The following is a 22,600-nucleotide window of genomic DNA, read 5'->3' on the forward strand; positions in this document are numbered from 1 at the left end:
ATAGCATAAAAAAGTATAATTTACTCTTAAATATATTTTAGATTAAATTGGGACAAACATGTTCTGTGATTAAAGAACATCATTTGGAAAAATATGTTATTGATATTGACCTAATAGACCTTACAAAATCATCGTTTTTAACAGTCTTATATACAAATCAGAAAAATGTTGAAAACGCTGGCAATAATATTATAATATTTGATTTAAATTTCAATGTGATTTTTAAGTTAAAAGATACTCAATATTATTACATATCAGTATTTAAATGGAGTTCGTGTAACGTACCAGATGCAATTAACGTAGCCTTTTCTGTTTTGTTATCAAATGTTATTCACTTAATGACAATAAATATCATAAAAGTATGTTAAATTAAATATTATTTTTAAATTTGTTATTAATATAAAATTACGTTTTTCTTTAAGGAAGAAGTATTACACTTACAAACTATACCATTAGATCGGCAACTAAGAAATATTAAAACACATGTGTGGGAAAACCATTGTATTATATTTAGCCCAAATGGTTCTTATAGCCTTTATGAATTTGATGATGATGGACAGTGGAAAAAAATTATTATGGTAAACTGCAGTAATTGGTTCCTAGGGTTGAAATCTGTTGAAATCGATGTAAATATCTGCAACATACTAACACTAAATGATCAAGGATTGATGTGTAACAGCTTTAAGTAAATATTTCGATAGAAATAATAATAAAATATTATGATATTTTAATTTTTTACCAGAGCCAGATTTAAAAAATGTTCGCCTCAAGGCATAAATATGTTTAAACCTCCCTAAGATTCAGAACTTTTTTTTTATAAACTTGAAATTGTTTTATTTTATTTTGTTGTTTATCAATTTATTCTCTAATGGATGGTAACTGGGTTAGTAGATATAGAGTTTCTATAGGTTAGTTTCGCTATAAAAATTGTTCAACCTACGCTTTTAGCCATACCTCATTTAGTAAGTATTTTAATTACCACATAATTTATTAAAAGTCATAAGAACAATAATGAAATAATATGTTATCAATCTTTTTAATATAATTATATGGTATATATAATAAGTATATATATATATATAATAAATAATATTAAAGTTACAATAAAAATATAAATACATTTATAAAAATAGGTAAGAATTTTGTAAACATGATTAGAATTGAAGCTGAATTAATTAATTACAATTATTAAATAAAATACTGATTAAAATAAATTATTTTATTCTTATTAAAATATTATAATATTTTTATAAAAATGCTTTCCTTGACTTCTGTTTATTAAATTAGTCAATACACTTATCCCATGAAATAGATTCAAGCAACACATGTTCAATATTAAGAATAGAAAATTAATTAATTTTTCTCTTGATAGAGTGGATCATAAATAGTTTTTGACTTTTTAAGACCGAAAACGATCTTTCCCAGAACATTTAAATATTGGCCAAGTATAGTACAATCAAAAATTTAACAATGCAATTTAATAAACTATTCAATTTATTGTTTCTCAGAATTGCCATTAAATTTAATTTTGTGTAGGTATTTGGTTTTGCTTGGTTTGATTCATCTGATTTGGGGAAAATAAAATTAACTATAAGACTCAAATACTATGCTTCTTGAATAAAATTTTTTTCTTTATCGCCGCAATAAATATTTTGATAGTGATCTGCCTTTTTTTTTTAATATTATTATTAGATTTCCAATATTTAATACGAAATCAAATTGATTATAAATTTTATCATAAGAAATTTTTCTTTTAGTCGAATCAAAAATCATTGTATCAATAATAATTAAAATGTTTTGCGTGTACTATTTAGTATAAAATATAAATAAACACTGCTACTTGTAATAACTCTTATAAACGACTTACATGTAATAAATTATAGTATGGGTAAATTCATAAAAATGTGACTGCGCGCTTCGAGTACACTAACGTAATTGTTAATAGTTTTTTTTATAAATCGAACATTCTTTAAAAAGTTTGCGTCTTTGAAATTGTATGCCCGGGGCAAATTCCCTCCCAGCTCTGACACCCTATAATCCGGCCCTATTTTGTACCAATATAAATTTGATAATTTTAGTATTGAATTTTAGAGACACTTTTAATGATATTAAACGTCTTGATAAAATCAAAGCTCCAATGATTGTGGATAATTTTGAAACGAAAGGAATTGGTTATGAAAATGAACTAGAATGTTAGTTTTATTACTTATGGAAGAGCTAAAAAAATAATATAAATAAATAATTTATGAAATTTCACAGCTCCAAAACGTATGACTTGGTTAATGATTAATAAACAAAATGAATTGAATGAAAGTAAAATAGCATACAGTAAACAAAAAAATAAAATCGTTCAAGATTTTGAAAAAATAAAATCAGAAGTAAAAAAATATTAATAAGAATTTATGTGTTAAAATAGTATTTAATTTCAATTCACTAATTTATAACCAAAGTTGAAAATTGTAATATTAATATTTTTTAGTGGGTACTCTATAATCTACATTGTTTTTTTGAGTAAGGACAAATATGTTAACTTCATATTAAGATTGCCTCTTTGAAACTGTTTTCTCATGGCACTCTGGACATTTTTTTACCTTTTTTTTAGGTAGTTAATAATGTATTTAATAATTGTACCTTAATGAGAAAAGTTATATCCATTGTATTTAGCATTATGTGTAAATTGTGTATATTTATCTTCAAATCAAAGCATGATAACATTTCCTAAAATGTTTAAAAGTACACAGCTTTTTTTTACTATTTGTTATGTATGAACATATTGCTAATTCAGAAATTATTCTCATTTATAACTAGTAGACACAACCGTTTTTGTTAGAAAACGTTAAGGGTTTTATGACGGTTCAATTTAATTTTAAACATTTTAATTGTTTCTTAAATATTTAAAAGATAAAAAAAAATATTGTGTTTTAAAATAAATACCTATCTAGTTCTTATTTTGGTTGATAATTTTTATTTATTACTATTAAATATCTATTAAATCTATTGTTAGAATATGTTATGTATAAATCAACAAATAGAGTATAGAAAACATGTTTATTTTAATATCTACACGAAGCAATGCAAAAAATACTGCTGGATATTTATTAGTAAAATATTTAATTTTTATAATATTATCATATAGATATAATAATCTCAATTAGTCTAATTGCCATTTCGGATTTGGTGAGACGCTCTGTATAAGTTATAATTTTAGAGTATCCCTAAAACATATTAATAACTATAAAATACTAATTATGTATTGTTGAACAATAATTTGTAAAGTTTTTCTCTTATTTATTAGATGCATCTAATAGTGCAATATTTATCACAATTTGTTTTTCTTTTATGATCTGTTAATGAGGACCTGGTTGGAATTTTCTTACCCGTTAGATTACATAAAACAATACACAAAAGTCTATTTTAAGTTATGCTATACAACATATACTCATCAACATTTTACTATGATAGCCTTTGTATATAACTAACGGAAAATTACTAATTATCTTAATTTAGATATGATGACATGATAGAAAATCTAACTTGTATACCAACAAACCTTAACAAAATAATATTTCCTATTTTTAATAATCCAATTAATATATATCTTATTTAGATGATAGATAATATTGATTTATTAGACAATCTTTTTAAAAATATAGCTTACAACAATTTTATAATACGTGTATATAAATATATTCCACAATTAGATTTAATATGGACAAATGCGTTAAATGTTTGAATTTTAGCTACTACATTTATTTGAAAAAAATATCAATAGACCGGATTACATGCAAATAAATATAGAAGAATTCGATTTAAATGTAGATTATACACTAAATTTCAGAAAAAAATGTAAATTAGAACGTACAAATTACGAAGAAAAAAATCTTAGTGACATCGACAATTTTAAAATAGAAACTGAAAAAATTATAAAGGAAAAATGGGAAAGTTTATTAATCAAACCGAAATCTATATATGTATGTAAAATACAATAATAAAAACTATTTTCATGATTATAAATTTTAATTTAATTTTAGAGTTTAAAAAATTTATATAAAGTAGACAACTACATAATAAGCACAATAGACCAAGAAATCACCAAAAAGGCAAATAGCGTTATAGAAGAAAGAATATTAAACAGAAATTTGTCAGATCAAACATCCCCAGAAGCCTTAATTTTTGAGTAAAAAATATAAATAAATTTGGTATAAAATTAAATGTAAAAAAAGTTGCTTCCTAGAGATAATTTTGACATACTTGATGTTGAATCAAATTCGGAATTAAATCATGATAATGCTATTTCAATAATAAGTTCATTAAGTTATAAGTTTGTTGAAACTATAAGCGTTCTAAATTCTCAGTGCAGTTATTATAAATTAGAAATGGCTGAAGATGAAATATGCTTACTTAAAGTATGCATATACTAAATAATAATAAATAAATGTGTTTATAAATTGCTCTAGTTATTAATACTTACAAACATTGTATTTAATTAGTTTATGGTTAACAAATTAAAACATAAATTTAATGAACTATTTGATGATTTATTTATTGAAAAACAACAACAATTAGATAATTTGAAGGAATATCAGGACAGATTACGTGTAATTGAAATTGAATTGAGGTTGGCATGCAAAGGTATTTAAATTAAATAAACTGAAAAAAATCTAAAAATTAAGTTGTATATATATTTTTTTAAATTTCTAAGTTGAATCAGTTGGACCTTTGCCAGTGAATTATACGTGGAATAAATATGAACAAACTGAAAAACTCTTATATGTAAATGACGATGAAGTTCCTGTAGAACCGTACCAGTCTAGTAGTAACGATATGTTAACTAATGAAGAAAAAAACAATAAGTTGTTAACATTAGACAACTTTAAACAACAAGCATTGATGATTATGATGGATGGTGTGCTGGAAAAAAGATGGGAAGATGAGTTAAAAAAAGATGTGCCTAAACCACAATGCATGGTAATGTGCATTTCTTAATATTTGATAAGCTATGTAGTACAATAATCATTTTTATTTACAGTTGAATAAAATTCCAGAGGAATATACAGCTGATGATTTAAAGGCTATAAATGGGTATGAAAAACTAACTTTGATTCTGAACGATGAAAGAATAAAATATAAAAATAGTCTTGAAGAAGAAAAAATTAAAATCTACCATCATATTGAAAAAATTATAATTGAATTTGATAATAATGTATTTACGCTGTTTCAAATGAAATTGAAGTATAATTCAGCTATCAACCAAGAGCATTTAAAAATGCTTAGGCTTTCAAAAATGTTAAGTGATAGTGATCAACGAAAACGAAAAATTAAACAATACAAGTAGGTATAACTATTTTTAATTCCTATAATATTTAATAACATTTTTTAAATAATGTTTGTAGAGAAATCATTTCGAAGTCAAAAGAAACTATCGTAGAAATTGAAAAAATTGTTGTGGAAACGAATAAAAAAATAGCAATAACCGAGCCAACTTCTTTACTTAATATGATAGAAATATTGAATCATAAAAACAACAACCTTAATAAACGTTTTAAATCTGAGTTTCCTTCTAACTTTAAATACAAACAAGCATTAGTCATTTACAAGTAACGTTTATTAAAACTACACTTCTTAAATTGATCTTTGAATCTTATATAATTAATCGTAACTCCTAGCCGGAGACCTAAAATGCATGGTAACCAAAATCATTCTTCATTACTCGGTTACCAATTTGTCGACAGTATAATGGATCCAACAGATAATAAACTAAATATTTTGACCACAGAATTCGTTCAATATTTAGATACACTCGACATGTACGACGACTATAACTATGTAATAAAAAATGATCTGAAAATGAGCATAGCAACTTGGCAAAAAGTTTGCAATTTTAGACGTATGAAAATTGAATGCGAATTTAATATCAATACTTGTCAAAAACATGCAACAGATATCGACTATTTATTGGAAAGCTTAAATAATAATAAAAAATACAAGGAAAAAATGATTGAAGAATTAAAGACGTCAATAATTAGATTGGAAAATCAATATTTAAATTATAAAGATAACCCCGAGGTCAGGTTAAGATTTTTTGTAGGTACTGAAAATAAAAATTACCATATATTTCTTTTTAATTTAAATCATAGATTCAATTAGTAATAAAGCAAGGAAACGTTGAAACTGTTCTAACGGGAAACTTCGGTGATTTTGAAAATACATCACTTATTTCCAAAAATACTCTAGATGAAGTGAACACTGAAATTAAAGTAGACTGTTTAATACGTTTCTTTTACATAAATATAGATAATAGTTGGTGAAAAGTGATTTAATGTGAAATTTATATAATATTTTTTAAATTTATTTTTTATAATTTGCATTAAAATAAACATTTGATAAAAACCTTGATTAATATTCTCTCGACAAATCAGTATTCTTATCATGATACCAACTTGTTTCTGTATAATATATTAATATAAATACAATAAACAATATGTATTATTAGAAAAATGTTTCATTTTTAGGAAATGGGTAATTCTAAAATTGAAGCCGTATCTAATTTACTTAGATTCAAATGCAGACATCGGTTATTAGAATGGGAATATGAGATGTTAAATCATAAGACTCAATTATATACATTTCGTTATGATTTTATAAAATCAATAAAAATTACCGAAAATATGTTATATTATTTCAAGTTCAAAATAAAAGGAATAAATATTACTGAACAAGCTGAACAAAATTTAGTTAAAGAACTATCTGCAATTAAATTTGTAAGCTATTAATAACAATACGATTTCAATTTATTTGTATTTATTAGTTCATTAGATAGAGTATAATATATTGTTTATTAGACTTACTTAAAGAAAAAAGAAAATCTAAATCTGAAATTAAATGATCTGTATAAAATAGCAAGTAAAACTAAAATAAGAAATAAAAAAGCTGACGAAGATATTGACCAAATGAAATTGGAATTAAATGAGTTAAAGTGGAATATCAATTTCAGTTTGAATGATAAACTGATACATCATAGTGGTGAAAAGTAAATACATGCAATACATTTTTTTATACTATTCATATATTCTATCCATATACATATATATGTATAATACATTTACAACCAGTCCTTATAATTTATGGTCCTAAATTATAAAAAAATGAGGCCGTTTGCTTAAATTGTTTCTATGTAGTTACCTACATAATAATTGTTACCTTCTATGATACTATCTAATGATTATATCTATATTATTAAACTGAACAATTAACTCAACAGGTTACATTATTTTATCGTTATTTTGTTTTAGAATGAAAAATATAGTGAAATTTTCCAATATAAATGTTAAAGTTAAAAAACTACTCAAAGACATTGCGATATTGAAGATAGAATTGGAATTACTGCTTCTCAAAGGATTTCCAACTAAATAAGCTGAATATTAAAAAAAAATTGCAATTTACAAATTTTTTTTTGATATTTCCAAATTGAAAATGTGTTCTAATATTCTATTTTCTATGAATATTTCAGTATAAACAAGCAATAAAACTAATTTATTATACATTCAGAGACTACAGGACTTTTTTATTTGTACGCGTTCGATATCGACTAAGCAGTCACGATTACGATGATAGTTTTTATAATTTATTGACTTGTCAAAGATTATTTAATCCGTGTTTCTCGATTAATCTGCAACGTCGGGTAATAAGTATCACTTATCACTCCGATCAGAATCTAAAATATTTAAATCATAACTATGTAGCAGTAAGACAACTTATGAGTAAACCATTATCACATGTTCAGATATTTTGATTGAGCATACAAATTTTTACTAGTTAATAAAAATAATTAAATACCCACAATAGCTTAAAATAATTTTAAATATTTTGAGATTGCATTGAATATAGAAAAATGATTATTTAAGAACCAAAGTAACATTTCAAGTTCTTTAAATTAATAATTTTTGAACAACACAACATACATTTTATTATTTTATGAATATAATAATACGAGTGATATACATTTCATAAAAATTTAAACTTCAAAGTTCATAAATAAGTCTTGTGGATTTACTATTAATTTTCGTTTAACAGTTGATAAATAGTATTCCTATTAAAAATAATATTTAAAATTAATCTTTTATGTAAGAATGATCAAACGTTAGATTTGAATTGACATCTAAAGTTTATTTTTAAATATTTTTTAAAGATTGCCTTATATATTTAACTTCTGTAGATGCTAGAGCAGGTTGATGGTTTCGCACTATTTGTTTTGTCCAAAAGCAAATCTGCGGCTCAATTTTCCTTTTTGATGTTTCGTTGATTGATGTTTTAAATCTTGAGCCTCTGGATAGCGTTGACATTATTTTATCATATTGCTTTATGATAAAAGTTTTGGAGATAGAAACACCCAATGTTAATTTTCTTGAACATATATTATTTTATATTATTGCTAGTAGTATGTAAAAGGGGATTCTGGAGCCTCATCCTCATCCTCATCATCTCATTAACTGAGCCGCCGCCCGATCCGTGACGTATACGATATACCCCGCTACCCCGCTCTTCCCTCATCACCTCATCATCGAGCCGCCGCCCGATCGGTGACGTTGAACATTATGGAATGTACACATTAATGCTAAAGTCTAGCATTTATACCACCGAAAATGTAAAGAATGTATTATATTTAATGTATTGATACTTACTAACATGAATATTGTATATAATTTACCAACTTAAGAGCCTGACCGAAAGAGCCGACAGCTCTTCAGTGTTTCTCCAGCCTTATAGCTCTTCGCACCACAACCGTTCTCACGCTCCGTGTTGTCATTACCTGTCATCACTTAAAGGACAATTATTAAAGGATAAATACCTACTATAAATTACACTAAAGATATTAAAATTTATATTAGTGAATAACATAACCGAAAATGTAAAGAATGTATTATATTTAATGTATTGATACTTAATAGCATGAATATTATATATAATTTACCAACTTAAGAGCCTGACCGAAAGAGCCGACAGCTCTTCAGTGTTTCTCCAGCCTTATAGCTCTTCGCACCACAACCGTTCTTGCGCTCCGTGTTGTCATTACCTGTCATCACTTAAAGGACAATTATTAAAGGATAAATACCTACTATAAATTACACTAAAGATATTAAAATTTATATTAGTGAATAACACACATTAATGACTGATATTAGTACCTTCTGCCAGACGTATACAGTGTAATATTAATTAAGTATCAATATTCCCATTCGTTTATATAAATCCTGAAAATAGTCAACAGTCCTCCAGTACGTTTTAAACCGTCGTATACGCGTCTTCATGTTTAATTTTTAAATATTATTTTTTTTCTTTTACTATTACCTTAAACAACATGTTTAAATGCGAACAGTGTCCGTCGGTTTTCATACGTAAAGATAATTTAGTGAGACATGGAAAAATTCACGATGGTGTTCGTTTCACGTGCACTATCTGCGCGTCATCGTTCAGTGTCATGTCAAATCTTAAGAGGCATGAGAAAAATACTCATGGTATGTATACTTATTTATTTTTATTATTAATTTATATCTAATATTACATTATATCTAATGTTTTTTCCAAGGCATCGTTCAGGCTCATCGTCAGCCTGCACCGGTTGTTGCTCAACCCACTCGACAGAGTGTCATACAGTTCGCGCCTCGCGTTGCCTCACAGGGCGACATACAGATTCCCCCTCAAATTTTCATCCCTGATATCCCAGCTGATGGCTCGAACATGGTATCCGAGGACGAGATTTGCATGGCAGCTATGGAAGAATTTGAAAAAGTTCAAGACGATAATACAGGTTAGTTTTATTTTTAATATTATAGATGGGGTATAATTTCAAAGATTCGTATAAATCATAAATTTTATTTATATGCTGATGGGTTGCACCGGTTGTCAGACCGTTTGGTAGATTTAATTTTAAACGATACATAACATTTTTATTCTATTATAAGAAAATTAGTTTCTCTTTAGATTTATTAGGGGTTTTTTAATTTTATTTTTAAGACTCTTATACAACTACGAGCGTAAACGGTAAACGAGTTTCCACCGCCAACACCACTTCGGCTGCTAGAGCGAAAAAAGCACGCATGGATATGGTGAAGTCCCCCGGGTTAGTTGAAATTTCATCGTCAGCTGGTCGAAAAATCATCTGGTATTTCACAAAAAATTTCAATAATGTTAAAAATTATACCGACTTTCTACGTCCTCTTACACCGGCTCTGTCAGACATGATGAAAAATCACGTGCAGCAACATCCAATAAAATTTAGCTTAAAGCTCGTTAACCGAAGTGGTCCCAGACCTCCTTTGCATGCGTGTATTCCTCTTCCTTTATTCCCGACTCGTTTAACGTGCTATAAAAGTCCCTCTTCCTCGGTAGTCTCTCTTCATCCAACCTGCTCCAACTATCTGTGTACTCGTACGGGTACACTCCCTTCCGAGTCACGAGCGACATATCGACTTTATTAAAAACTTTAGCGGTCTCTCTGAAGTTCTCCAGACCTGGTGTTACAAGATTTTTAGCTAGAGTTGATAGTCCTGATGCCATGAATCTAAAAGTGTCTATGAAACAGATTTGGAATTTACTTGACACATATTTAGAGAATGATATGTATTTTTCCTCAGTGTTTGGTATTACTCTAATAGTCTGGGTGTCATAACCAAGTTCTGTGACTATCAGATGCGCGTCATAGTTGGACAAGTTATGGAAGTAGCACGGTACAAAAACGGGTGTTTGTAGTTTTTGGTTGCATACATTGCAGAGAGCTTGACGGTATTTTCCTGTGAGATGGCAATGGTCAGCTGTCTTACGATATAGTATCTCTGAAGGTGGGGTAAACTCGATTTTGCATAGATTGCAGTGCGTCGCTGCTTCATGAACTTGTATGTCGTCTGCGGACATATTTATTGGAATATTCGTTTTCAATAACTTCTCTATCTTTAATGCTATTTCAGACACGGTTTCGACAAAATGTCTCGCCACGTCCTGTCGACTCTCACTTCCTCGATATAATGTTGGTTCCGTTGGTATATCATGTCTCGCTAATAGCTCTATCGGTACGTCATTGCTCGCCTTCAAGTGATATGTATATATTAAATATAATTAATATTAAAAATTATAATGTTTGATAACACGTGATAACTGATTAAATGTGTGATAACTGATTAAATGTATGATAACTGATTAAATATATATTACGCACGTATATTATACCATGTGATAACAAATGATAACTGATAACATGTGATAACTGATAACAAATGATAACTGGTTATATGCATACGTATATGATAACAATAATACAAGTCGCGCACGTACGCGATCGGGCGTCGGCGGCGGGTAGCGGTGGACTCGGGTTCGAATCCCGGTCCGATGAATAAAATTTTTTAATTATTTTCCTCGCGCGACGGCAGTGTTGATGGCGGCGGCCAATTGATATGGAAGAGCGGGGTAGCGGGGTATATCGTATACGTCACCGATCGGGCGGCGGCTCAGTTAATGAGATGATGAGGATGAGGATGAGGGATGAGGATGAGGCTCCAGAATCCCCTTTTATATACTACTCTGGTGTTCGAAATGTTATTCCCCTAGGTGGCGTTCCATTCAAGCAAATTAGTTAGTTCTAGTAATTCACGGTAATCTTTTCTATAATAAATTTTATTCAATGAATTCATACAAAACTTTAAAATACATTCAGTAGAACAGATTAATTTTTCATTAACTTGAATATCATAAAGTTCTGGTTTAATATTTTTAGTATCAATATTTGGCCATGCTGTTCGAAATTGTTGAAATAAGGGGGCATTTAAATCAGAAGTTAAATCAAATTTTTCATCAAAAACAATTCAATAGAATTTATTCGTTATTTTAAGGGGTATGAGTAGGCCATAAATAATACAAAAAACCAATAACATTTTTAAATATTTCTTAAAATACCTAAACGACACACAAACCAACAATAAACAATAAGTAATTTGACTTGTTAAAAATTATAAGAACACTTAACATAGACAAAGCATATACTTCACTATAAAACTTTTTTCGTGAGTCAAAAAATTTGAAGCATTTAATACATAAAGTTCCACGTAAGTTTTTTTTTAAAATAAATGTCACTAATATAAATCATCGAAAGAATACGTGAGGGACAGAGTCACAGTCCCCATCGAAACCCCTGCAAATTTAAAATGTATAGTGCCCTCACCTCCCTCCAATATATTTAATCAGCCTGTACTAATGATTATTGATTTTACAACGATGAGTGTTTTATTTGTGTCCGTGTATAAAATAAATAGTCGAAATGATGCTTTGATTTTCAACTCCACTGCATATTTTGTATGCTAATTTTCGGTTTATTTTGAGTTAGAAATTCATAAAAAGTTTTCTTTGTATATCTATACGATTTTAAAATTGAATACATAATTTCTCATCGGTTTTTCTACTTTTTTCAAATAATAAAAAATGTATACCACAATGTCAAATTAAATTTTTATAAGCCTTTGAAGTTCTTATTTTTACAATATTTAATATTTACTCGATTTCTCATGAAGCGATTTTCTTATTTTGTAGTAATTTAAAATTAAATAACGGTAGATACTTGAAATACACACCATATATTAATTTTATAATTTTCTTTACTTTAAAATTTTTCGATTTGTTATGAGATGTTTACGGGCATTATAAATTTTCAATTTGTTTAGTTTTTTTTTTTCTATAAATGTCGATAAAATTTTATTCGTTGAATCAAATAGCTTGAAAATAAAATACAATAAATACATTAAGGCTCCTCTCCTCACATAATATGTATTATACATTATACATAATATGTATTGTTATTGTCGATAAATAATTGTTTATTCGTTACAAAACTTGACAATTTGATACAAAGTTCTTTATAACTTGTCTTGTTGTTAGTAAAAATTAAAAAAAAGTTGTGCTAAGAAAACACTCAATATGCAAGCATGCATGTATAAATAGGCACTTTATTTTTTTTTTAAGGTTTACTTAATAAATATTAATAAAACAAAAATCATTTAAAATAAGAAAATACAATTACTTAATTTAAATGTATTTAATACTATTTCAAAATAAATAAATCCATTTTGTTATCTAAATGAAACATATTTTTTTCAGTACGTTATGTGCTATAGTATCTGGTTATCACGAGGTAGTATGAAGGTGTGTTTAAATTGTTTGGTAGCATAGGCATAACTAGAGGGTGAGAGGTGAGAGCTTGGGTGGGCTTGGCTCACCCAGTTTTATATGTTATCAATACTAGTGGTGTAGGGGCAAAGCCACCGCGGGTTTCTGATATAAATTTAGCCTACCCAAAAATAGAGTTCTAGTTGCGCCTAATTCAGTGGGTTAATCGTGGTATTATGAGACTTATAACAGTTACTATTATGTACATAACAACTGCATTTGTATAGGCTGTATTTGTTATACAAATAATACACAAATTTGTACTCAATTTAAATTCTAAAGTAAAGTTTTAAAAAGTTGGTACTTGATAAAGAGTAATTGGTATAATACAAATTTAACAATTAGAATATATTACATTTTCCTATTTAGTATACTTTTTCTATGTATAAATGTTTTTATTATTTTAGTTTATAAAATTTTAAAGTCAAATAACCTATTGTTTATAGATAATTTAGAAGTGTCGATAGGGCAGTTTAAGAGGTATTTAAAATCGAAACAGTATTTTAGTAATATATATGACCTACTCATACCCCTTAAAATAACAAATAAATGCGCGTCCAGATTTGTACCGTCCAGATTATTACGGATTTCAAAATTTTATACTCCAGATTTGTACAGTCCGGATTTGTACTGTCATTATTTACCTACATATAAATACATTAAATTATAGGGGAGGCAATGGAAGGGCAAAATTAAATGTTGGGGGGGACACTTGCTCACCCTTGCTCCCATGTAACGCCACCCCTGGTGGAGTGTTCTGAATTATTGTTGACACCTAGATACCTAACGTATTCAGCGAGCAATGAGCTATAAACATTATATCTATAAGCTTATAATAATTATATTATTTATTAAATGAGGTAAATAGGTTATTATCTAACTGAAAATGTCAGGTAAACAAATATAAATTAAAACGTAATTATCGTAATTCTCAACATTCTGAGATTATGATGTTTATATTCAGTACTCTCGCATAATTTTACTTAGGTTTCAAAGTGAAAAACCTGCTAACAATAATATATCCTATGCCAACAAAGACTTTGGTTTTTAAGTCAATTGAATCACAAGGGATAATAACCAACAAAGTAAAATCTTATATGTTACACATTTTAGTTTTAAATGACTTGTTATTGTACATATTATAGTAAAAAAAAATGACAGTTTTAAACTTTACTCATCAACAATTGATGACAAAATTACAATGATTTAACAATTTATAATGAGTAGGTACAGGTTATTACATTATTTGGTGTTAACCATTTAAAAATAAAATAACCGGGTTACCTTTGTACTCTGAGCAAAATTTGTTTTGGTCACCTTCACCTTATTAATCTATGCTGATGCTTCTCTTAACAGTCGTTTCCAATTAAAATTTTAAGGATATAATGTTTATGAGAAACAAAAAACATAATATACATAATACATACTTCCAAACTGTTTCAAATATAATTTTTACCAAGTTTATTGTTTATAATAATTAGCAGTTAAAATTTTTTGAATATATACATCCCTTGTCAGTACTCAATTATTCTTATAAATTCATAATCAATTAAGTTTATATGTATGGTCATGTAAAGATCTACTATCATAAATTTTAAAAAATATTTAACTACAGAATAGATACTCAAAATGTTCAACAAAAAATGATTATTAAACAATTTATAATTAACTACATACATAATTAAAAACGTTTTTATGAATCATTAATAAATTAAAATCAAATGTTCATTAAAAAAAAATAACTAAATTTCTTTATTTTATTTAATAATGATTATAAAGAGGTAAAGATAAAATTATTATAGTTGAGGCGTTAATCCCAAACGCTTAACTACTGCTAATTGTGCCCTTGCTGAATCTCTCAACGAAAATATGTGTAACAATTCCTTTTCAGACTTAGACAAAGGTACTGCTTTTTCTAAACATTCAACAGCTTCTTCTAATTTTCCTCTAAAACAGTAACATTAAACTTATCATTTTTATATTTATATAAACAAGTAAACTTTTTGATATAGGTAGTAATTTATAAAAATAATTATGAATTATGAATTACAAGAATCAAAATTATTAAGTGTGTTATTTACTATTATAATTTTTGTTGTTAATGTGTATTGTGTGAATCATGATTGAAAAATAATCATAAATATAGTTATTGATAAAAAACAAGACAATAACTTTATACTATAATAACCATAAAGTTAGTAGTTCAATAATATTTTACAACCTACTAAAAAAATATATTGTCTTGTATGCCACAAATACCAGTTTCAAAATGGTTAAAGCTATCAAACGACCCAGCCCTGATCTATGTGATAGAAAAACAAAGATTTTTTTCTGTGATATATTCAAAATGATTTTAAATACTAAGTCAAAATATATTTTCTATTTAAACTGAATAGATAAGATAGCAAGAAATTAATGTAAATTAATTAATTTTTTTAAGACATTAAAATTATAAAGATTGCTTGAAACAAATGCAAATAATTAAAATAATTTAGAGAGTGCTAAATTGGTTTTGTTCTCATAATAATTAATACAATTTTTATAATACACTACTTTTTAAAATGCATAAAAATGTCCGAAGAGTGAAGACACTTTAAAAATGTAGGTAACATATACTTCCAAATCTATTGTAGATAGCATAATGTCATACTAATAACTCCATAGTTACCTACGTCCTACTGAAGTACCTTACACTCTTTTTTGTATGAAAAATGTTTTGAACAATTTTAATTATAGATAAATCAGCATTATTATCACTAATATCTTACGTTTGAATATAAAGTGTTCCCAATGTTTCATAAGCATAATCACATTTTGGATCAACTTTTATTGCTTGATGGAGAAAAGTGAATGCTTCGCTGATTGAACTTTTCCACGATAATACAACCAAAGCTAAAAAAGTGTACATTTTTCAGTTAGCCTTGTATGACATTAAAACATTTTAAAAGTATTAAAATTTAAAAACCTCTGTGTACTAATAAAGTAGCATTTTCTGGATAAATTTCATATACTTTTTTGAATAATAAATCTGCCTCTTCATATGCTCCTTTTTCTGTTAAAGCCTTCAATACATAATTTTAAAAATTTAAATGAATACAATATTTAAATACAAAATTTTAAAAATATACTAAAAAAAAAAAGTAACTTCTGATTGATTTTTACCTGTGCATATAGGGTGTAGCTTTCAACATAATCTGGGTATTTAATAACAAATCCTTTTAATTTGTTAAGAAATTTTTCAGTGTCCAATTCATTTGACGTTTGTTTTGCATGAATATATTGAGCATAACAACATTGAACATTTGATAAAATAAATGTAGGATTCAATTCTACAGCCCGTTTAAATTCTTCGACTGCTTTCTCACTGTTCATTTCTAATAAATAAATCTAAAAAAACATATTATCATTATATACATGTATACTTTATAAGTTAATCACTAATTTAATTTTAAAATAATTATTACTTGAGCACGATGGTGAAATACTTCAGAACAGTTTGGATCAATACTTTCTGCTCGTTTCAAATCTTCAAAAGATTTTTCCACTTGTTCTTGTTGATGGTAAACAGATGATCTTTTTATTAAGGAATTAATCACCAACTATGAGCCAATAACATAACATTAGTAAAATAATCTAAATAATTAATGGTTATAAAAATATAGTAATTCTATGTTAAGTACTTAGACCTTAAAAAGAAGTATAAAATAATTTATACATTGTATTAAGTGGTTTGGTTTTAAAAGTAAAAACTTAGTTTTGTTACAATTAAAATCATAAGAAATATATATTTAGCCCTAAGACCAGTGATCTAATTAGTGATTTTTATAAAAAATGATGTTATATTATTTAAATATTTTAATTCTCTAGTACTGCATTACATCTTTAAATATTTAATGAGCTAAAATGTGAGGGTTGCCTACAAAACAAGCTGCGTTATGGCAAATTTTTGAATGCAAAATCAAAAATGTTTCATTGTCTACCCAAACGCGCCACCACTGCTTTCACCACATGTGAGTTATATTCTGTGATTTGGTTTTTAGGTGCTAAAGACACTTCACTAATAGACATTTATTGCCATGTGAAATATATAGACATAAAAAAGTACAAAAATGATACAGACAGTTTAAAAACAGATCTACTGATGTCTATAATGATCATCATTATGCCAGATAACCATTGATTGCAAAAGAAACAATGCTAAAAATAGAGAAGATAATACTTGAAGATTACCGGAATTGTCGCTGGGTGAACTGATTTCTAGTAGTAAGACTATTATTGACAGAACATTTGCCTTATCAAAAGATTAATTTTTAAAATTATCCCTAAAACACCTGAGCAACATTCGACCTTATTAACTAATATGAATAGAATATCATCAAATACTTCCTTTATAGTCCAGGGACCTGGTACCAAGTGATTATCATCTATTTCCTATGTTTAAATCATACCTGGCTGGGACGAGTTCTATGACACAATCACACAGCCATAAAAAATGGTGTTCAATATGCAAAAATACATTATAAAACAATGGAGATTATGTAGAAAAATAGTAGAGGACTAGAATTTCTAACCATAATAATTTATTTCAAATTAGCATGTTATTCTTTGTTGAAAGCAATTTATGGGAGACATTTTACAGATTCCATTGTATGATAAAGTGGCTCATAATTTAATCAAGTTTTTATATTATTTGGAATAAGGATAAAAATTTATTTTTTTTAGTTACTACCAGATAACCAAATTTATTTAGTTAAAAACGGATATATTATTATAAATTCCAATAGGTAAATTTTTATGATTCTAATGTTTAAGAAGATTAATCAATAGCTTAAAAGTAAGAATTATAGTGCTATAGTTCTATAGAACTAAAAGTGAGTTTATTTAAGTGTTTTTTATCTTACAAACGTACACCACAAATGTTATAACTGATGTAAGTAAATTAAGCTATTCCAAAACTTATAAATAAGAATATTATCTAGGGGATCTCTAGATTTTTATTAAGTAGTTATAACTTATAACTTATTACAGTATAAACTATTTAAATATTACACTTTTAAGATACTCATAACTAGTTTCAAAATCAAAATAATAAATATCAACAAAAACTTAATGATCACTTGGATATACTTTTATTTTTAAATTTGATTATAGGTTAATTTAATATTAAAGTTAGTTGATATTTAGTTGGTTCTACTGGATGCAAATTTGCTATATTTTATGTTGGTAAGATGTGTACATACTGATGAAGCGTACGTTCTCTTAATATGAATATTTCCTGAACATTATGTAAGCTACTAAGCTACTTAGAGCTTTTGTAGCACTTTTTATGCAATACAAATAATAACATACAAAACAAACTAAAGAAAAGAAAAATATTGTTCAACCAATTTGTATTTTTGCTTTATTCAAATCTAAATTAGACAAATGTAGACATTCAAAATTTTATTACCAACGAGTACAAATATTTTGATACTGAACAATTATTGATAAGATCAAACATTGTGGGGTATCGAGTATAAACTAGAAGTATTCAGTTAAATCAATCAACAACTATTTAGGAAATCACTTAATAACATCAATCAACTGTAATTTTCTAAACTAATTAATTCTCATGTTACCTAAGCCAATTAGTTAATTAATGTTTATCATAAATCGTTGTAATTATTTCATATATGAAGCGGTTGATAAAATAATTACTTTTATTGGAATTTAAAAATAAATATGTATTTACATTTTATATATGTGTGTATCCAAGGCTTTGACTAATCACTTATTTCAAACAACAATCTTGTATAATCTATATTTAAATTACGAAATAAATAATCTCAAATATAAAATAAAGACAGTACCTACATATTTAACTGTTGACTGAAATTAGAAAAAACAAGATATTAAGAAAATAATGAATTTGTTTAGGGGAGTAATACCATAATATTTTGAAATGTATAATATAAACACTATTATTAAATGCACATCAGTAAATCATAAATACAGTTTAATTGTATACCTTGTTAGGAACTCCTGGTGTTTCAATGACAGTAGTAAGATGTTCGACTCCAATTGCATAGTTACCACGTAGTATAGAAAAAGTAGCAAGCAGATTTAATGCCAAAGTTCTTCGAATTAAACTATTATCAGTCTTCTTCAATTCTTCTTTACAAGCATCCTCAATTTCTTCATAGTTTTTATCTTTGATACATTTCAAAGCTAATTCCAAACCAGTACTAAATAAGTACAACAAAAAAACAAATATTCAAAATTAATTATGTTGCAAATTATAACACATTTTATTATAAAGGTAATATAATATATATTATTATGATTATGATACTAGTACAATACTCTGTATTATATTTATTGAAAATTATTCTATATATATATATGTATATATTTTTTTAAATAAATAATAGTAAGGGAAAAGGGGTAAATTGAATAAGAATAATTTAAAATTAACTCACTTTACTTCCGATTTTATTAATGTTTGTGGAAATTCATCATTAAATGGATCTTCACTGAATGATTTCATATAATTTTCAATGAATGTTTTTGTGGGCAAATTAAAAACATTATGTTTTGTGTATTCTTCTAAGTTCTTCTTACCTAAATGAACATTAAAATATTGTAATTAAACACAGTAAAATATAATAAAGGAATATTATTGATTAATAAAATACAAAATATTTATAATACAGATACCTTTTCCTGACTAAAAAAGAATGATTTTTAATTATATAGAATAAAGGTTTTACAAGGAGTAAGAAAAAGAAGTCTAAATAAATTATAGATAAGAAACTAAATATACCACATGAAAAGATAGGAAAAATTATTTTATATCACGAACAATTTAAAACAATAACTTTTTTTGTTACAGTGATATAGCATTATAGCAGGCACATGGCTAATTGGGATTTATTAACAATTTATATTTTATGAAAATGTGAATTCCTAAGTTATTTCTCATCACATAATGAAATCATATATTATTTTAATTAGTAATAATAAATATTTTTTATCGATAAATACTTATCGATCATCTGCTTACCTAAATTTTTTATTACACTATCTGCAAACTCTATATCAGATTGATTTTTAAACTCATCCAACATTACAACAGCTGTTATATCTTCTAGAGCTAGCTTAAAATTTCCTAATTCTGTAAGTGCTCTAGCTCTTCGGGATAATGCTTTTTTGTATGATGGTACTAATTCTAATGCCTTGGAACAGTCAGCCACACAATTCTCATAATTGTTCTAAAAATAATTTAAGAAATCAATTTGAAATAATTGTTACATAATTTATAAGTAGTTATTTGATACCAATTTACTGTAAGCAGCAGCTCGGTTTTGATACACAGTGGACAACAGTCCTTTTTCAGACTGTGGACACATTGACAAGGCTTGTGTGTAAAAAGTAATAGCTGCATCATAATTTTGTTTAGAAAACTCTGCGTTTCCTTGCTTTTTAAACTCTTCAACTTGTTCAGTTGGATTCTGTAAGGATATAATTGATCAAAAATTAACTATATGTCAATATTTCAATAATAATGACAAACATAATCGATTGCATGATATTTTGTGATGTATGTGAGAGTATAAATAATAAAGTGAATAGACCAACCGGTTTGTGAACTTTCACTGTGTTGCAATCGATTCCGTTTGACTCAAGCGGCTTTCGGACGGCATTGTTTCCGTCAATATCATGTTGTTTGGCTGTCGGCTCGTGAGGTAACTGGCTCTTATTATTAGATTTTGAATAAAAATAATAAGTCACGCCCAAGCCCACTGCAAAACACGGTACGCCGACGGCCAAACTAAACTTCCAGTTGGACAGGAAACTGAACGACGATTGGGTAGAATCAGACATGGTTTTATTGCGAAACGAGTTCCTGTGGACACCACTCAAATAATTTTACCACACTGAACACATGTTTGACGAATTGAATTTTATCAAGCAGCTACAGCAGTGCACACGATTGTTGAAATTTTGGATAACAAAGTAAGTAGGCAATATTTATTTAAAAAACAAAAAAAAATGGTACAATCAATAAATTATATACACAAATAAAACAACATACAACCCTAGCAATAATAAAGTACTGGCGCGGCGGCAATAATCATAAAAATTTGAATTGCTCTCTCAACGAAAGTAATAAATTGAGCCGAAGTCGAAAATGTGTTAGCCGAGTGTGGCAACAGCACCACCACAGTCGTGAACTACAGCAGTGCGCTCTTATCAGCGGCGCGGAGTAATAATGTAATGTCGAAATGTTGATAATGGAAACTTCACGTTCTACGGCATGATCGAACCTCATTGGATGTCTAATCGTTATTTAGCAGAGATCGTATAAACTTGGCGCCAAACATCTGTATTTTGAACAGAAAGATAACTCCTTAAGACGCGTACGTATAGAAACAGCAACTCACTTAGCATAGAGTTCTCGACGGGAGCGAAGGCGAACAATTTGATATAATATAGTGTAGAGTGTAGTTACGTACCGAATTGTGTTAGAAGGATGTTACACTAATCGTTAGCCCATTACACGCACGTCGTATTCTTGTACGCTCGATTTTGCACCGACACGTACGTACATTAAATTTCTTCCTTAAAAGTCTCGAAGGTATCTATTGTGATAATGTTTAGTTATTATTATTCAACAACATTTTAAAACATCGAATACAGAGGCCTATTGGCTTTTATAATCTATTATCTAAACCGCGTAACTTTTAAAAATATAATTAAATATATTCATTTATAAATTCATAATATATACCTACACCGACATCTTTATGTCTTAAAGTTTGCGACTACAACCAATCAAATTAAAATTCAAGATTTGTACAATTTTTAAAAATATTTATATATTATTATTTGCAAATCGTCGATGATTTAATTTAGTGATGAACGAATGAGTTTAGTTCCCAACAATTTTTTGATGAATTTATGTATAGTAACTCGATCACCCATTAATTTGTTTATAGGAAAGTATTGCTAAAAATGTTTTAGATATAATATGTTATATTTTTAAATAAATAATCAAAAAATATACCTACTACCTATATTATTATTTATTATAAGTTGACAAATCATAAATACCTCCGTTATCTTTTATTTGTATGTCACAATATATAACTTATTATTTTTAAATGTATGCGATTTTAAGAAGCGTGCAGTTAGTACATATTAACTTTATTGAGTATTTTTATTTTTAAATGTGCAAAAAAAACATATTTAATTTGAATATAACAGTCAAACATAAATAAATAATATAACTTAAGTCTAAAAACTCTTTAAAAATTACCTAATTAATACTATTTTATATATTAATAATGATTTGCAATTTCTTTATTTACTTACATATTTTTAACATTAAATTATAGGATGGGCAATGGAG

General features: G+C 27.1%; 3 protein-coding genes across 3 annotated transcripts; 2 read left to right on the plus strand and 1 right to left on the minus strand.

Annotated features, from left to right (window-relative positions):
* Positions 1–338: 338 nt before the first annotated feature.
* LOC113553085 (cilia- and flagella-associated protein 43-like) lies at positions 339–7,413 on the plus strand. Its single transcript, XM_026956265.1, has 16 exons — positions 339–359; positions 423–685; positions 2,092–2,192; positions 2,260–2,378; positions 3,741–3,971; positions 4,032–4,177; positions 4,235–4,406; positions 4,491–4,632; positions 4,703–4,968; positions 5,030–5,331; positions 5,394–5,597; positions 5,667–6,066; positions 6,138–6,257; positions 6,513–6,761; positions 6,843–7,030; positions 7,293–7,413. Exons 1-16 carry the CDS (start codon positions 339–341, stop codon positions 7,411–7,413), a joined length of 3,045 nt encoding a protein of 1,014 aa, XP_026812066.1.
* A 1,889-nt stretch (positions 7,414–9,302) lies between these two features.
* LOC113553169 (zinc finger protein 668-like) lies at positions 9,303–9,813 on the plus strand. The gene is made up of 2 exons (XM_026956387.1): positions 9,303–9,515; positions 9,587–9,813. The coding sequence occupies exons 1-2, from the start codon at positions 9,359–9,361 to the stop codon at positions 9,811–9,813; spliced, it is 384 nt and encodes a 127-aa protein (XP_026812188.1). The 5' UTR covers positions 9,303–9,358.
* A 4,840-nt stretch (positions 9,814–14,653) lies between these two features.
* LOC113550574 (mitochondrial import receptor subunit TOM70-like) lies at positions 14,654–21,445 on the minus strand. The gene is made up of 11 exons (XM_026952502.1): positions 21,284–21,445; positions 20,827–21,094; positions 20,526–20,699; positions 20,252–20,459; positions 19,668–19,809; positions 19,217–19,433; positions 16,674–16,808; positions 16,372–16,596; positions 16,175–16,271; positions 15,978–16,101; positions 14,654–15,156 (listed from the first exon to the last, which is right to left on the minus strand). The coding sequence occupies exons 2-11, from the start codon at positions 21,070–21,072 to the stop codon at positions 15,006–15,008; spliced, it is 1,719 nt and encodes a 572-aa protein (XP_026808303.1). The 5' UTR covers positions 21,073–21,094; positions 21,284–21,445; the 3' UTR covers positions 14,654–15,005.
* Between the last annotated feature and the right edge of the window lie 1,155 nt (positions 21,446–22,600).

Source organism: Rhopalosiphum maidis, chromosome 1, assembly GCF_003676215.2.
Source record: "Rhopalosiphum maidis isolate BTI-1 chromosome 1, ASM367621v3, whole genome shotgun sequence".
Taxonomy (NCBI): domain Eukaryota; kingdom Metazoa; phylum Arthropoda; class Insecta; order Hemiptera; family Aphididae; genus Rhopalosiphum; species Rhopalosiphum maidis.

Excerpts from the sequence above, each read along its gene's own strand:
- LOC113550574 (XM_026952502.1), bottom strand. The coding sequence starts at position 21,072 with ATGTCTGATTCTACCCAATCGTCGTTCAGTTTCCTGTCCAACTGGAAG. Across the intron at positions 16,809-19,216 it reads CACCAGGAGTTCCTAACAAG|TTGGTGATTAATTCCTTAAT; the intron begins GTATACAATTAA and ends ATTGGCTCATAG. Across the intron at positions 15,157-15,977 it reads GGAACACTTTATATTCAAAC|AGGAAAATTAGAAGAAGCTG; the intron begins GTAAGATATTAG and ends TTACTGTTTTAG.
- LOC113553085 (XM_026956265.1), top strand. The coding sequence starts at position 339 with ATGACAATAAATATCATAAAA. Across the intron at positions 360-422 it reads TGACAATAAATATCATAAAA|GAAGAAGTATTACACTTACA; the intron begins GTATGTTAAATT and ends TTTTTCTTTAAG. Across the intron at positions 6,258-6,512 it reads AAGTGAACACTGAAATTAAA|GAAATGGGTAATTCTAAAAT; the intron begins GTAGACTGTTTA and ends TTTCATTTTTAG.
- LOC113553169 (XM_026956387.1), top strand. The coding sequence starts at position 9,359 with ATGTTTAAATGCGAACAGTGTCCGTCGGTTTTCATACGTAAAGATAAT. Across the intron at positions 9,516-9,586 it reads GCATGAGAAAAATACTCATG|GCATCGTTCAGGCTCATCGT; the intron begins GTATGTATACTT and ends GTTTTTTCCAAG.